The following is a 17,250-nucleotide window of genomic DNA, read 5'->3' on the forward strand; positions in this document are numbered from 1 at the left end:
CAGTCCTCAGATAAATGTTTTCCTCCTCGGCAGACATATCGAATAACAGCTCCTTGGTTTATCATCTGTTCATAATTGAACCCTTGAATATTTTATTAGCCAAGAATGATTTAATTAGTAGAATACTTGCGAAGGTTTGTTTCATAGAATCAAGATTACTGTAATCTCTACTGTACAAAAGATCTACTAAAACTTGAGCTTATAATATATGCTGTAGTACAACCAACCATACAAGGCTTATATCCCTATATACAAACTACAAAAAGATCTGCAAAATTTTAAGAAACTTCCAGAATGAACTTGTACTCAATTTATATAGTCAAGGCTGGTAATGGTGCGTCCGAATATGGGGCAAGAAGTAAAACCTAGTTGTGATAATAGGTCGGATGGCCATTTTTGCAAAATTCTGCATATGTTACTGATCGTACCTAGTTGTAGACTCAAACATGGCTAAACTTGATGGAGTATCTTCAAAGTTTTCATTGAGACCGGGGCCACTTAAAATGGCTCCTAAAAGCTCATTAGGATTTGGTAACTTCTTGTTGTACCATAAACAAAGCTTATGGCCAAATCAACCACTTTTTTTTCTGGAGACATACTTGTGACAGAAGAAAAAGCATAGGAGTCTTGTACCCAAAACATTAATCATGTATTTGCTTTTCTTGAGCCGATGGTCTCTTGGAAACGCCTCTCTACCTCCACAAGGTAGGGTTAGCGTCTATGTACAAATTATCCTCCCCAGACCCCACTATGTGGGATTACACTCGATATATTATTCTTGGAAAGTTTCCATACCAGGTAAAAGACTACTTTCAAAATTTGTACGCTAAGTGGTATGATTGATTATGTAAAAAAGAATCAGAAAATTGCTAAGGCGAACATATCATTAAACTGTAGTTTGGCAAAGGCCATGAGATCAGCAGAATTGAACAGATTTGTTGCCACATTTTTGCTTGTATTTCTCTGTATAAACACTAAATTGAATTATTACGCCGTTCGGTAATTAAACTTGTTAAATCATGAAACAAGCTAGGGGATAATAGGCAGTATTAAGAAAACAAAACCATCAGCCTGTTGTTTGAAGTTCTATATATCATGTTGTCCTTCAAAATTAACTGATCAAAATAAAAAAAAAGACAGCCTGATGCACGAAACATCACATTTAGGCAAGGGTCCTAAGAAAGGTTGCATCTCAAGGGGTATAGGGGTGTGATGTAGCCTTAATGCATGGGTCAAAGCCTGATCCACGGTTCGAACTCCTAACCTATAGGTCACATAGAGACAACTTTACCAGTCATCCATGGCTGCCCCCCCCCCCCCCCAAATTATCAAAACAAAGTAAACTTTTACTTTTGTTGCAAAAAACAGTTCGAACATCTTGATTCTTCTGTCTTGAGCATGTAACGATTTTAAGATTTTCAGCATGGTGAAACAGTTTCTTGTACATTACTACATTAATCGGAGAAAAAATAGAAGGTTGACAACTTTAAATAGCAGATTGTTGCATTAGCACCCACAGATGCATAAACCAAAGGAAACCAATACTATACAGAATAGGAGAGAAGCTTAAAAGTCAAAATGCAGAACAAGCTCTCTCTAAGTTCATATAAACCTTAAAAGCTAAATTTACAACAGTTGGCAGAGACAGCTCTATTATGGCTGTACTCCAACAAGGCTACAAATAATCTTGTTTTCCAACTAATTCTCAACGAATTTTAAATATAAGAACCCTGCCTAAAATAAAAGGGTTCTGCATATATTAACCCTAACAATCAATTATTCTTCATTTCCTCGTGAAATTTTTCGTTCATTTTGACATTTATGTCCAAATAATTGGAACGCTATGCTTCCCTAATCACTGCATCGTAAAGTCACATACCACAAGAAGTAAACTCTTGTGGCAGCAGAAAGATAAAACCGCATCTTTTTAACACCCCCTTAAGATACTTGCAACATTTTTCCCGATCTCTTCTTTAGTTTCCTCACATATAGGAACGTCGCCAATGTACATATCAAAAAATGCCCCTGAAAAAACAAGAATATCAAGCGTAAATCTCACTTCCTTTTCCCCGTCTATTTTCTTCATTTTATCCTTCTAGTTAGTTCCAAGAATCAATATCTTGCCACTATGCGCAGTATATCCACAACTGCCAGGAAATAAATCAAGATGACAGTTCACTTACTACACAATTCTCTACTCTGAACTGCTCCGATATTGTTTCCTCCGACTGCAAAGAATAGCAGTCTTATAGTAAGAAACACAAGATTTTTTGCCTAATTCCCTTATTAAAAAGAATAAGCAAGTGTCAGAGTTTATCTTCTTAGATATCAGTGCACTCACTCTCAGTAATTAGGTACCCATCAGCTGTTCGTCGAAAATTGATTGTTGTACCCTGAAATTTTCAAGTCATGTATAATAGATGAAAAGGCAACCCTGGAATAAATGGAAGGTGGGGAGGTTATAGCTTGCTTACTGCTTGCACATGAATATCTTGCGAGAACATGGAACCAAATGTTTCTAGACAGCGATAATCGGTATCAGGATTTGTCTGTGCAGGGAAACAAAGAATGTCAGTGTCGAGGCGTTTTTTTCTTCTCTAGCAGCAAGTAAATGTTTAGGAAAAAGAACTTTTTGTGGAAGACGCTTGTTGGACTAACCTTTACCAGCCGAGCTCGAAGAGATTTCTCAAAAACACTGCAGAAAGTGGCAATTGAAAACAGAGTTGAGAACGAGTATAATAATGGCAAAGATGAAGACTTCCATGCGTTAGGAAATGTCAGTCATGAGACACTTGTAATTAAGTTGGAATGCTTCCAGAGACGGATCCAGGATTTAAACTTTATGGGTTTAGCCTTTAAGGTTCTTATTATTGAACTCGTTGTACTTTTAAAAATTAGGGGTTCATATACACTGCTTTTTGCAATTTTAGTGGATTTTTACACGTAAATATATGTTCCGCATCAAAAGTTATGGGTTTAATTGAACCCAGAGTCAAAAGGCTAGATCCGCCCCTGGATGCTTCTGTCTCAGTAAATACAGAATATTTTTACTACACATCCAAATATGAAAGTGAAATACAATTCCGAACATAGATGCAGCGGTCATGCCTTTAATTGACAGAACACAGGTCATGCTATCTTCAACTTTATAGTAAATGCAAGTTTCAAGACGCTTCTCAATGTGAAATTCAATTATCATTAATTGCATCGAGATGATTATCAAGATGAGAAAAGAAAGCTTCTAGAAATCGATTCAACAGGATGAGGTCACAAGTGAAAACCTAAAAGTTATCAATTTTTCAATATCAAGAAGTGGGAAGTAAGTCATATTTAACTAATTAGCCAAATAATATTGAAAAGAATTCAAGAAATAGTGAACTATTTGATTTTGAATAACAAGATTTTATGTGAGACAGAGCAATGTTCAATGTGAAACAATGGGGGTAAAGCTTTTCAAAATCTGAAGAGGAATTCAACATACTCTCGGACTGTGTTGATTTTGATTCCATTGCAGCTAACAACAAGCCTAACAGTCATGCTAATATCCTCCCTGCAGCACAGCCAACAAAATTGGTGAGAGGAAACAATAGCCAAACTCTAATCACTCCATAAACAAAATGGCATATGCAACTGTGCAAGTATAGCCATAAAAAGATTAGGTGTAAAGGCGGTAATAAACAAACGAACCATACAATACCATTTGTGGGGAAAAAATCCAACACCTTTCAACTTGACACACTTAACATTGTCTTTTTCTTTCCTTATTGTTCTTTTTCTTTGGGGGTGGGGGAGCCATCATAAGGATAACTAACATTTTGTAGTTTTATTCACAGAAAAACCACTTGCAGTCACACATTTGGAAGTAAAATTAAAGCACATTTACAGCAGAAAGGTTTTCTTCAGTCCCAACAGCAAATAAATATTCAGTATAGTGTTAAATCACATAATTTGGCTACTGTTCTATAATTGGTGGGAGTAGCAAAATAACAACGATAACTACAATCTAAATCATTGATGGGCAGAGATATGATCATTACCCATGAAGTCACCAGTTTCACAGTTTATACTAGTAAAAGGTTTCTGGTGAAAGCAAGGGGAGAAAGAGACAGGAGAAGCTTAGATGAAAAGGAGGAACAGAAAAACAAGAGAGGAAAAGCTACATAAATGGCAATGGATGCAAAACGCCGGGTGATTCCTTCCCAAATGTCTAAGCCTTGGTGGACAGAGTTACCAGGTACCTGTGTTGGTGGGAGATAGCAGGTAGCCCGTGGAATTAGTCGATGTGCACATAAGCTGGCCCAAACACAACGGATATAAGAACAAAGGAAAAAAAAAAAAAGCTACATTAATGGCTTAGGATAAAAATAGGTTTTTGGAAAAGGAGTGAGAATATGGACTATCAAAACAGCAAAAGAAATGACGCGAAAGGAGCTGGGTTAATTCTCAAATGAGCAGAATTGAGGTCCCACTGTACAATACGCTTTATAGCTGCATCTTACCAGCACAGGAAAAGAAAATATATCACACGAAGATATGGACAATCAATTACTACAGTAGGATCTGAAAATCCAAACATCAAAACAAGCAATGTAGATTCACAAATTAACTATCAGAAAGAATGTGCAAACTTAAGCACTAACCAATTTTAAAATTATCTTCAGAGACAAAATAACACCTGATTAAAGTTGTGCCAGATTCCATAATGACAATGTCAGGACCATGGCAAAAGTTAAGGAAAAGATGTCCAGAAGATCAAGTATTTAACTCCAAAGGCATTGGGATGCGAGCAATAAAAGAATACCTGAGAAGATCCCGATAAAAGTCTTGCTGTTTGTTCAGTTCACAAAAAGGAACTGAGGCATATTTCCATCCCAACTTCTGGCAGACATCAAAAGGATGGACATCTATACATAACAAATGATAGTTAAGCTCTGCAGACAGAACTTTCGAACTTGGTAAGAGCTTAGGGCAGTCTAGAGAAGAGCCGGAACTTACAGAAGCCAAATGCATAAACCTTCAGAGATTTAATTCTGATAATTTTCATTATTCTGGATCCAGTCCCAACAAGGACCTGAAATTCAAGCAGAAGTCAATTCAAACTTCTATTGGCTACAGGATACTTGCAAATACTAGGCTAAATTCATAACTGCAGCATAAAACTGTCTAAAACAAATTATGCTCAGATTAAGATTTGTCAGATCGTATGGGAAATGGAAATCTGGTGAGAGAATTCAAGATTACATTTTCTCGGAACATTGCTAGGATAGTCAAATAATATCATAGTGTTAAGTTTTGGAAATGTCATGCAAGATTTTTACAATGTCTACTTTTACCGCTTTAACTTCTCACTAATGTCTTGTCTATGTAAATAGTGAATAGAGCAAAAGGGCATTGTCATCCAGAAACAAGGAAGTGGAATTAAGATTTAACTTTTTCCCTTAAAATTATGATGCTGAAGGAGAAAAGTGAAGCAGTAGCTGTTTACGATCCGGGCATAGCTGAAGAAAACACCAAAAGTACCAAATTCACTTTAATTGCTTTTGTCGTATTTCTCTTACACGGCATTTATCTTATTCTTTTCCGGATTTAGGTTTTCGGATACCGATGGCTCTTTCTAATATATCGCCCACCAAACTGACTAACATTAACCATACACAAGTTATCAAAGAATTGTTAACGGCCTTTTTTGCTCTATTTTTTGAGAAAAGAATAGTTAACTGCTTTTCCAAGGTTACAGGTCTAACCAAACTGTTGAATATAGTAATGTTCTCACTGTTAGATTCACTAATATGTGGTATTGTATGTTGCCACATCGCAAAGTTGAAATATATTGCCCTTTTCCTGTTCTTCTGCGAGTGTGTACTTTTTTCTGTATGTCTTCTCTTACTCAGATGTCTAGAGAAGATTGAAGCCTAAAATCAAATAGTCATAACAAAATGAACACGTTTTCATCAGTCTGGTCAAAGTGGTGCATTTTCAGCTGAACAATCGAAATAATTGCAGGATAATGACCCAAACAAGTATGAAGAGCTAAATCGTAGAACATCATAGTATCACAAGAAAAAACAAATCAGTTGAATACCAATACTTCATGTTTGTTTACCTCTGATGTGAAACTGGAATTTTTCTCCCCAGCTATTAGGTTGTCCAAGATAGTAGGAAATTCAATACCCGTTCTGGGCTCAATTGCATGTCTAGACCAATCTAAATTCTGGAAAAATGAATTATCACATCCCCGGTGCTCAACCTCACAGGGCTGTTGATCCTCACCGCTCTGTGTTTCCATAGCACCACCATCCAGTTGGACAGCTAGAACATCCCCAGAGCTGATTATCATTCATTCGACCAAAAGCAATTATAAGAACTTCAGTGCAAAAGGTAGTAGTCAAAACACAAATACTACAACAACAACAACAACAACAGCAGCAGCAACAGACCCAGTGTAATCCCACAAGTGGTGTCTGGGGAGGGTAGTATGTACGCAGACCTTACCCCTACCTTCAAGAAGGCAGAAAGGTTGTTTCCGAAAGACCCTCGGCTTAGGAAAGATAAAAAGAAGGGCAGAAGCAATCACACCAATTATAAAACCGAAGCAAAGATACAAAACTAAAACTGAGTATTGTAATCAGAAGGCCAAAACACAAATGAGATTCTTTTTTTCTTTTTCTTTTTCTTTTTCTTTTTCTTCCTGTGGAGGTAATATGTATTTTAACATAGCCTTCCCGTCAGAGAACCAAGTTAAATTAGTTCACCGTGAAATTTATTGAGAAGAAAAGCTTACAAATTGTCAAATGGAGGTACTAAAGCAGCAGCTAGTGAGAGCAGAGGAATTGATTGAAGTTGTTTGGCTTCTTTGCGCAGTTGCTTCAATGTGAACTTTGAAATCTCACTAAATATCAAAGGGATGGTAAATTTCCCTTGGCATCTTGATTGCCAGAAGAGTTCCATCAAATTATGTCTATTTGAAGCTGTTTGTTGTGCTTGAATTGACATTCTAGACCTGGTGGTTCTTGAACCCTGATGACTACCTGATATTTGGTTATTAACTTGGGAGTTTGATCCACTGGCAAACCAGACTAGCAGCGCACCAGCATATTTTGAAAAGCACTTGAAAGCTTCTTGAAGTGCCTGACTCCCAGGTGCATATAAATTTCTAGAACCGCCAACAATCAATGAAATATGGGAGAGAAAATCCGTCCCAAATCCATATGGCATGAGAGGATCTATAGGGAACATTTCCGATGAACCCCCATTACCATCCATGGAAAATGACAAGTTGTTCCGCATTTTTACTGATTCTGATCAGCTCCTTCAAGGGCCTCGTAGCCCCCAATCACTACTGAATGTAGACAGATACAGGCAGAAATCACCTGCTCAAGTATTGATTCAACTTAGAAAACATTGGTCCACACAGAATGAATTAAAAGAACAATGCAAATAGCCAAATGCACCAGGCAAACTAGGACAAACAGCATTAGCTGGCATCCACACCATATTATAGAAACACGTAGCCTCATAAACCATATAAACAAGACTCAGGCAAGTAATACAAAGTAGTTAAAGTAAACTCTGTTTCCAGCAACGCATTCACATGAAAGAAAATTAACTAAGACACCAGCACACCAGAAGAATCCGCCCAAGTTATAATTCAAGTGGAAAAGGTGAAATATCATCAAACATGTACTAGGTGAGAAGATCCAGAGTTTAAACAAAGGTTAACACAGAACCTTATAGCAATTACAACATACATATGTAAGGTTTTTCATGAAAAAGGCAAATTCTTGGAGGAGCTATATACAATAAACAAGAAAATTAAGAGGCATTATAAGGTGGTGGGAGGAAACAGGTACGATGGAATAGTAGAGGTGCGCACGAACTGGACCGGACACTATCATCATAAAAGAAAGATCCATTACAAACGAAAATAACATAAAGATTGCAACTTTAACCAATAAAAATTCTAAGAAATTCTCAAAAAAAGGAAAAAAAAAACTAAAATAGCATCAATACATTACAGCAAAATCAATTTTCACCCCAGTTAAATCATAACATTGGTTAGTAATTTCCAGCTCTTGTAATCAAAGACACAAATCAAACATGATCAATGAACAAAAACATATAAATACAGAAAAGAACCAACCTGAAAGGAGCAAACAGAAAGATGGAAACTGGGGCAAATCAAGAAAATTAGATACTGAGATTGCTTTTCCACAAAGATTGAAAATGCATGCAAAAGTACATTAGGGTTTTTGATATGAAAAATTGGAAAGGGACTAGTAAAGGAAAGAATATGCTTTATGGTTCTGGTAAAGAAACGGAAAAAAAAGGCGTCTTTTTTGGATTTTCCTATTCCTTTTCTGTTCATGTAAATTAAATAATAAAATATCTCTTTTCTGAATTCTTTTTCTGTTTGTTCTATCTGGGTTTTTTTTTTCTTTTCTTTTTTTAATTAGGAATTTATAATTGAGAGAAGAAAAAATCAAAGACCGCTACTTGGATTACAGGTGAAAGTGACCCTTATTCAACGCTGAATTGTTTGGCTGCCTACACAGTTGATGTTTAAGATTCAATGTTTCTTCGTTTCCTGCCTAAGATTTGTGTTCATATTCATTGGCTATTGGAATTTAGTTTATGTATCCCTGCTCAACTCTCCTTTTCAAATATTTTAGTCCCTGCAAGTTGTCTTTTTCAATATTTCAGTGTTTTTAAAGCCATTTTGGGACTCGTCTCGGGGACGGGCACCACAGGCGGATCAATATTTTAAGTTTATGGGCTTGAGATTCTAATCGTTTAAAGTTACTGGGTTCTAGATTAATAATTTATACATATTCAATGAATTTTTTAAGATAAATATATGATTCGAACTAAAGCTACTGGGTTCGACCAAATCCGCATCCGACACTCTAGCTCTGCCCATGATGGGCACTATCAATACGCCTTAGGCTTACGTGTGGGGTTCAGTTCTGTGATGCTTATGCAGCAAATGCCCGATTATTCTCCCGAAACACGCCTAACGCTCGGGGCTTGCCTATGTCTAATTAGCACTGTCGACACTCAAAATTCTTTAATATGTGAATGATTAAAGTTCTATCCATTTATAGAAATACAAAAATTGAGTATTGCATATTTACTAATTGAGAATATCGAGATGGAAAAGATCACTTAGAATATTTTTTTTCTAAAAATAGATAGTCGTATTTACATGTTCACTTACCATAGTCTTCAAATCTTAGTTATATGTCTCCCAAAATTATAAGACTCTTATTATTTTGGTATTTGCAAGCAAACTTATATTTATTCCTAAGGCGTAATATATTAAATTACAATCTTAATAAAATTTATTGATTATTAATTTTTAGAGAGGTAAAATGTGTAGTGTGATAATATTTCTTAAGAAATCATAATTTTTTAATTGTTCGAAAGATAAGACGTTATAGTTAATTTTTATCTATAGAAGAAAATGCTAGATATTATATTTTTATAAGTTATTTAATCCCTTTTAATGTAATTTATATATTTTTTGTGATTATTATGCTATTTTATTAATTTATAAATTAATTTTTTTAAAGATTTATGGGGCGTACGTCTCATGTCTCAAGGCTTACGCCTCGCCCGACGTTAAGCAAAATGTCCTGCCTCGTGCTCCCGTTTTCTAAAAGACTGACCGAGATTACCATGCCCAATAGGTAGGGGTCGAGCTAGAAGCTCGGACACAGGTTCGTTGAACCCATTAACTTTTGCTCCAACAATATTTTTATATAAAAAAATTATTAAATAGTACAGTTATTTAATTATGAATTATATAGGATTTTGTTATTAGTAGTATATGATTACGGATTTGATGACTTGGACTATTATTATGTTATATACCATATTATTATGGTAAAAATAGCATGGTCTAGCCAATTTTCAGATTGGTCATTCAAAAATAGTCAGCGTTTGTCAAGTCATTCAAAAATAGCCACTATTTTACTGCAACAGAGACTGGTCCAGTATAATATAGTGGAGTTCGGTGTACCTGTGTATGAACTTCCAGCATATTATGCTGGACCGGTATACTTTGTTGGCTCCAGTATATACTGGAGACTGGAGCATCGTTGTTCCAAACTTCAGTATATTATGCTGGACCTGTATATTATACTGGAACTCCAGTATATTATGCCGGAGTATTTTTTCGAATTTTGAACAGTATTTTCATTCAGATTTATTTTTACATAAAAAGTAGTTAAATTTCAATTACTTTTAAAACTATGACTATTTGTAAATGATCATGGTTATGTTTGAATTTCTCCCATTATTATGCCTAGATTGTCATTGTTAAGTTAAATCTTGATATAACTTCATCAGTTCATTGATCTCCCCCAAAAAAATACCTTTTCAATAAAAAAATTGGAAGGTCAAGATAAAGAAAGTTTCAGAGTGGGACGTGGATATTTCTCTTTCCACCTCCAACAATTTTGGCAAGGCATTATAAACATAAAAAAACGTGGGGACACCAAAGACATTATAAACACATCTAGTTTGGAAAATGTACAAATACAGATGTTGGTTCGGACCGACCCCTAGCTTTTCAATAACGGCATCGCCGTCCATGACACTTTGTCCCACGTACTCATAATCTACCGACCTTCAGTTGCTTCTTCTTCTTTCTTTTTTTTTTCCCCCATTTCGGGACCAGTTTTAAACCAAATATTATTTTTTAAGAATAATTTACGCGATATACTCATTAAAAATATCAGATAACATCATATATAATTAAAATATTTATTTTACTTTGTATGTATACTTTATAAATTTATTTTACCAAGTATACCTACTATATTCTAAAATATAATACTGTATATTCCAAATTAGAATATTGTGATATATTTGATTTGAATATTGTATTCCATATTAGAATAATGTACCATGTTTAGTTTGAATATTGTATTCCAAATTAGAAAAATATATGATTGATTTGGATAATGTATTTCAAATTAGAATGTTGTAGTATATTTTGCTTGAATATTGTATTACAAATTAAAATATTATAGTGTATTTTGTTAGTATATTGTATTCCAAGCTAGAATATTATGGTATGTTTGGTTTGAATACTATTTTACAAATTAAAATATTGTGGTATGTTTCATTTGGATACTGTATTCCAAATTAGAATATTGTGAATGCTTAATTTAAAAAATGTATTCCAAATTAGAATATTGTAGTATATTCTATTTAAATATTATATTCTTATTTAGAATAATGTGGTATATTTGGTTTGTATATAGTACTTTTTATTAGAATATTAATTATGGTAAGCTAGGTTCGGATTTTCTAAATTAGAATATTTTGGTATATTTCGTTTGAATATTTATTGTCCAAATTAAAATATTATGGTATGTTTAGTTTGGATATTGTACTCTTTATTGGAATATTGTGGTAAGCTAGGTTTGGATTTTTCAATTAAAATATTATCGTACGTTTAGTTTGAATATTGTATTTCAAATTAAAATATTATACTGTCACGACCCCAGTTCGGCCTCCGTGAACTGTCGTGACGACACCTAGTCTCTACGACTAGGTAAGCCTAACAAATGCGAAAAATAAACGAAACTTGCGGAAGAAATAATTAAAAGCCAAAATAACCGAATGAAATAGTATTTAAAATGACGTTCGGCATATACAATACAACTTCTCAAAAACTAATACACTTTCCCAAAACCCGGAATCTCATGAAATCACAAGCCTTTGAATATCTAACAAAGAAAAGAAATACAGAAGGGCTAATACTTAAAAACGATAATAGAAAGGGATTCCTCGATCTGGGACGCGACAGATATACCTCGAAGTCTCTGGAGCAGTCGTCTCGCCTCAAGGGTGATAGGACTGAGTCGAAGTACTTGGATCTGCACATGAAAAATATGCGCAGAAAGGACATGAGTACACCACTGTGGTACTCAGTAAGTGTCAAGCCTAACCTTGGTCGGGTAGTGACGAGGAAGGTCAGGGCCCTACTGAGGTTAAATAAAATATAAAGTTCAACAGTGTAGAATAGAACAATATAAATAAGTACAGCAATAAAAGTAACACAAGATATAAAGGGCAACAACAACTATTACAGAGACAAGGTAAACACATAAAGAAATATGGCTCAACACCAAAATAACAATCGGGGATCTCCCAGGATACCATCTTGTAGTCCCAAATATACATATCCAATGGATCTCCGGGATCTCGTCCCATAGTCCAACTCATAGTGCGCGGGGATCTACCGGAATCCTGTTCCGTAGTCCTTATGTAAATATCCTGTACTAGGGGAATCTATCGGGTGCATTCCCGTAGTTCCATATAACTGTGCAGGGGGATCTACCGGAATCCCACATCCGTAGTCTCAATGTAAATACACAGCAGCAACAGGAAAATATTCAGAAATGGCAAATTCCATATTAAGGCAAACAAGAAATTCTAGCTTAGTATGCTGCACAGAATTCAGGTAAGGCAGTTGTTGATACACAGTTTTTCCTCAAACTATTTTTTAAAGTTGCATATATGCCTTCAAAATCACTTTTTATAATAATTGGTATATTTCCATAATTTTTCATATTATTATCATTTTATTTTCTAATTTATTCAGTACTTTATATCCAATAATTATTCATAAATTATATTACAAGTAATTTCAAAGTATCTCTTAGCTCAATATATCATTTTTAATCCTATTAGGATTTAATTATTTCACAAATTAGCTAATTTAGTATTGTTTGGCTATAATTACAATAATTTTGCAATTATAGCCTAATTGTACACTTTATGTTATTTTAATTCAATAATCGGTCCTTTTGTATTTTAAATATTAGTTAATTACCTTAATTTCATCTACTTAGCTCTAATTTCATTTTATCTAATTATTAGTTGTTTTTATTAATTATTTATTTAATTTTAATTGGGTATTTAACAATTATCCACTCCCTATTTAAATTCTAGCCTAAATCCAATCGGACCTCTAACCCAATTAAATAACCCACCAGACCCAAGCCCAAACTCAAACCATACCTGACCCAATCCCTGGTCCAGTCTGGACCGTTGATCAAATCTAATCAACTGGTCCAGATTCCCCCATACCATATTAAACCCTAATGACTACCCCCATCTCTCATTCCCCCCTCTTATTCTCTCTCAACCGGTCTCTCTATCTCCCTCTCTCTATCTCTGGTTCTCTCTAGAACCTTCTCATTTCCCCTCCTCTTCGATGGACCTTGTCCACCTTCTCCGGCCACCTCCCTCACTGGAAACCATGGCCTCTCATCATCTCTTGGTCCCTGCTTCACCCCACGCCGGTTTGACACTACCCTAAGGTCCTCAGGTGAACCTGGAGCAGTTCAACTCCTACCCATGGTCCTTCATGCCATTTTTCGGCCACCTCAGGCCGTTCGAGTAAGATATATAACTTTTCCGGTTAAAACAGGTAACACTTTAAGGTTTTCTCATTTTCTCTAGGTTCTTTGAAACCCTATCTCTTAAGATTTTTCGATTTTCTTTTAGATCTATCTTAGATATGTGTATACTATGAGCTTTTGTTGTTTTCCTCAAAGGTTTTTTTCCGATTTTTCTAAAGTAACTCTTCATCTTCGAACTAGGGTTCTTAAACACCTTTTCAAAACGCTTCTTTCTTCTGTTTTTTTGTATTAATCTGCGAGTCTCTATGGTTAAAGCTTTTGTTTAAGTTTTCTCCTCTGTTCGAGTTATTCTGTTGAAAACCCTAATTTCGTCTCTTAAACTTCTTAGATCTGTACAGATCTGAGAAGGATCGAACTTATTTTTTACTTGTTTCATGGAAAATCTCTTGATTTTCGAATGGCTTGTCATCTTCCTAAACTAGGGTTTCTGAAAAATCTTTTTTCGAAACGCTTTCTGGTTTTAAGTGCTTAATCCCCTGCGTCTATGTGTTTTGACTGATTTTGTTGAGTTCTTCCTTGACCCTAACTAGCCTATGTGAAAACCCTAATTTTTTAGGGTTCTTCGTTTGTTTTCTGTGTATTAGCATGACTTACTGATTCTCATGTTTCTTTTGAGTTCTTGTGATTTCTTGTGACTGGCTTGCCTTGATATGCTTCTACTGAGTTTCTCAGCCTAGACTTACACCAATTTTATGTGTTTGTGTTCGTCTTGACTGTTCGCATCAAGGCTCGCATCTTTCTCACTGATTCAGTATCGTTTGATCTTCATGTTTTGCTGGAGTTGTGTGCCAATTCTTGACTACCCATGTCTTGCTCTATTTATATGTTAAACACGTTGACTCTTTTGCATGACTTTTTCTTTGATTAATTCTGAATTCCTTATTACTTGGTGTGATTTGAACATTTTCCTTTGGACCCCCCGACTCCTACCTTTCTACTTAATTTGATTAGTAGTTTGCCTTAATTAATTCTCCCTTGCCTTGTCTGCATTGCTACTTAATTCTTACTGATTGTTTTCTTAGTTTGAAAACTTTCTGAACCTAGCCCTTAATTACCTATTCTATACTGGTAATATTTTGAAATCTTTCCTTATTTGTTATACTACAGCCGTGTATGATTTCTTTCCTGACTTGTCACCTACTCTTTACTATTTACACTGACTCTCTCACTCAAAGGGAGATTCGAACCAATTTTTTATACTGAGTTCTATAATTACTGAAGAATTGATTCTTGCCTATTTTAACCAGTTTTCAAACTACTATATAAATGACTCTCTTCTATAGTCTTAAAACACGAACAATAGTTGATAATATACACACACTCAAACTCTCTCTTCTTTCTCTGCTACTTGTGCTAACTGCTTGTCTAGCCGGCTGAAAGCCAAGGCTAGACTGTGGAACTCTACTTGCTTCACTTTCTGCACTTTACTTCCTTAACTGGTATGTTCCTAGTTCAATTCTGAAACACAACTCTATGTGCTCCATGTCTGTTAATCCATGTCTCCTTCTACACTAATTTAATGGCTTATGTGTTTAATTGCCCTTCTTGCTTATTGCGTTATTCAGTATGCTTAAATTTTGCCCTCTCTTGTTCAAGTGTGTAATCAGCATGTCTGGGTCTCACTTGTCTTGTATGATACTGGTCTAGCATGTTTACTTGAGTTCTTGTCTATTCCCCTCGATTAATATGCCCATAGACTCCTAATGTATTTGATTAACACTAAGTAGCATGACTAACTCTATGTAATAGACCCCTTCCCTATAATCCAGCATGTCTACTGTTTTCTTACATTTTTCTACTACTATTCTGCCCTAACCCCCAACACATTGTAAGCATGTGTTTGTGACACCCAGTCACTATGTAATCCTGAACCCTTCCCCTACACCTAATGAGTAACTCTGTTAAGCTTCTGGCATGAACACTTTGTGATAAGCTATTGTTGTGACTATTTAAGTTCTGTAGTACTTCTCTGGTGTTAACCTGTGCGCAAATATGATTTCACATATGAACTACTTGTCCCAATTCCTCCTTTCCCTATTTGTGTTTGAACTATGTATGTTGGTTTGGTCTTGAGTTGTGGATTGCCCTGTTTCTTTTCTTCTCCAAACTGGTTTTTTCACTAAGGCAAACTCTTCTATTGTTTTTTTTTCAAAACTTATTTCAAACTAATCATTGTCAAAACTGTTTCCAACTCAACTCTTTTAAACTTATGTCAAGCACTCTCACCTTACTCTTAGACCACTAGGTTCTGCCCCTTTTGTGTGAGCCTTGCCTTGGGACCCTTGAGCTCCCTCTGAACTTGGACACACAAAATCTGACCCTTCCACACTGCACTTACTCTATTTTGGCTATGAAATCTAGGTGTGAGCACTGCCCGAGATTCCTTGAGGTCTTTAGGGAACTCTGACACACCCAGATATGAGAAAGGCTATGGAATAATCTTGGCACTTGAGGTGATTTATTACATAACTTAGGGAGGAAGTCCTAATCAGGTGCTGAATTATTAAGATGTGTCGACATAAAAGAAGCATCCAGGCTCCTAGAGGAAATTCATGTTGGGACCTGCGGTCCACATATGAATAGTTTTATCTTAGAAAAAAAGATACTCCGGGCTGGTTACTTTTGGATAACTATGGAAACAGACTGCATCCACTATGTCCGAAAATGCCACCATTGTCAGATACATGCAGACATGATAAAGGTACTTCTAAGCGAGCTCAACACAACAAGCTCACCGTGGTCGTTCGCCGCCTAGGGAATGGATGTTATTGGACCAATCGAGCCTGCTGCCTCCAACAGACACAGGTTTATCCTGGTAGCCATAGACTATTTTACCAAATGGGTCGAAGCAGCATCTTACAAAGCAGTAACTAAGAAAGTTATGGTCTGCGACCGCATTGTTTGTCGATTTGGAATTCCAGAGTCAATCATTACTGATAATGGCTCCAACTCCAACAGTGACTTGATGAAATCTATGTGTGAAATTTTCAAGATCAAACACAAGAATTCCACAACCTATAGGCCTCAGATAAATGGAGCTGTAGAAGCCGCCAACAAGAATATCAAGAAGATATTAAGGAAAATAATAAAGAATCACAAACAGTGGCACGAGAAGATATCATTTGCTCTTCTGGGGTATCGCACCACAGTCCGCACATCAACCGAGGTAACCCTGTATATGTTGGTTTACGATACAGAGGAGGTCATTCCTACTGAGGTAGAAATTCCTTCCATAAGAATCATACAAGAAGCTGAGCTCGATGACGCGAAGTGGGTGAAAAGTTGTTATGAGCAACTAGCCCTTATAGATGGAAATAGAATGAATGCAGTCTGCCATGGTCAACTCTATCAGAAAAGAATGTCCAGACCTTCAATAAAAGAGTCAAGCCAAGACAGTTCGCACCGGGACAGCTAGTGTTAAAGAAAATTTTTCTGCATCAAGATGAATCCAAAGGGAAGTTCTCTCCCAACTGGCAGGGTCCATACATGGTTCATCGGGTTTTGACAGGAGGAGCCCTCATACTTGCAGAAATGGACAGAGAAGTATGGCCAAAGCCGATCAATTCAAATGCAGTCAAGCGTTACTATGTGTAATCTTTATAGTTTCCTTATATGATGTAAATTGAACTACGCCTGACTTGATTCCCGTTTAAGAGGGGATACGTAGGCAGCCCTATGGGTTCGGTCACAATTCAATAAAATTTTCATTTCCCCCCGCAATTGGAAACTGGGGCAGAATTTTGAGGAGGACCCTCAAAATTCCAAAGTAATTTATATTTGCATGGATGAAAGATCGAAACGTCAACCCATCAAA

At 35.9% G+C, this 17,250-nt stretch overlaps 1 protein-coding gene across 1 annotated transcript; it reads right to left on the reverse strand.

Annotated features, from left to right (window-relative positions):
• Positions 1–1,545: 1,545 nt before the first annotated feature.
• LOC107820313 (fatty-acid-binding protein 2) lies at positions 1,546–8,633 on the reverse strand. Its single transcript, XM_016646578.2, has 11 exons — positions 8,141–8,633; positions 6,782–7,370; positions 6,104–6,326; positions 4,996–5,071; positions 4,802–4,904; positions 3,482–3,550; positions 2,659–2,695; positions 2,475–2,549; positions 2,342–2,393; positions 2,184–2,228; positions 1,546–2,025 (listed from the first exon to the last, which is right to left on the reverse strand). Exons 2-11 carry the CDS (start codon positions 7,285–7,287, stop codon positions 1,928–1,930), a joined length of 1,284 nt encoding a protein of 427 aa, XP_016502064.2. The 5' UTR covers positions 7,288–7,370; positions 8,141–8,633; the 3' UTR covers positions 1,546–1,927.
• Between the last annotated feature and the right edge of the window lie 8,617 nt (positions 8,634–17,250).

Source organism: Nicotiana tabacum, chromosome 1 (genome assembly GCF_000715075.1).
Source record: "Nicotiana tabacum cultivar K326 chromosome 1, ASM71507v2, whole genome shotgun sequence".
In the NCBI taxonomy this organism is placed as follows: Eukaryota; Viridiplantae; Streptophyta; class Magnoliopsida; order Solanales; family Solanaceae; genus Nicotiana; species Nicotiana tabacum.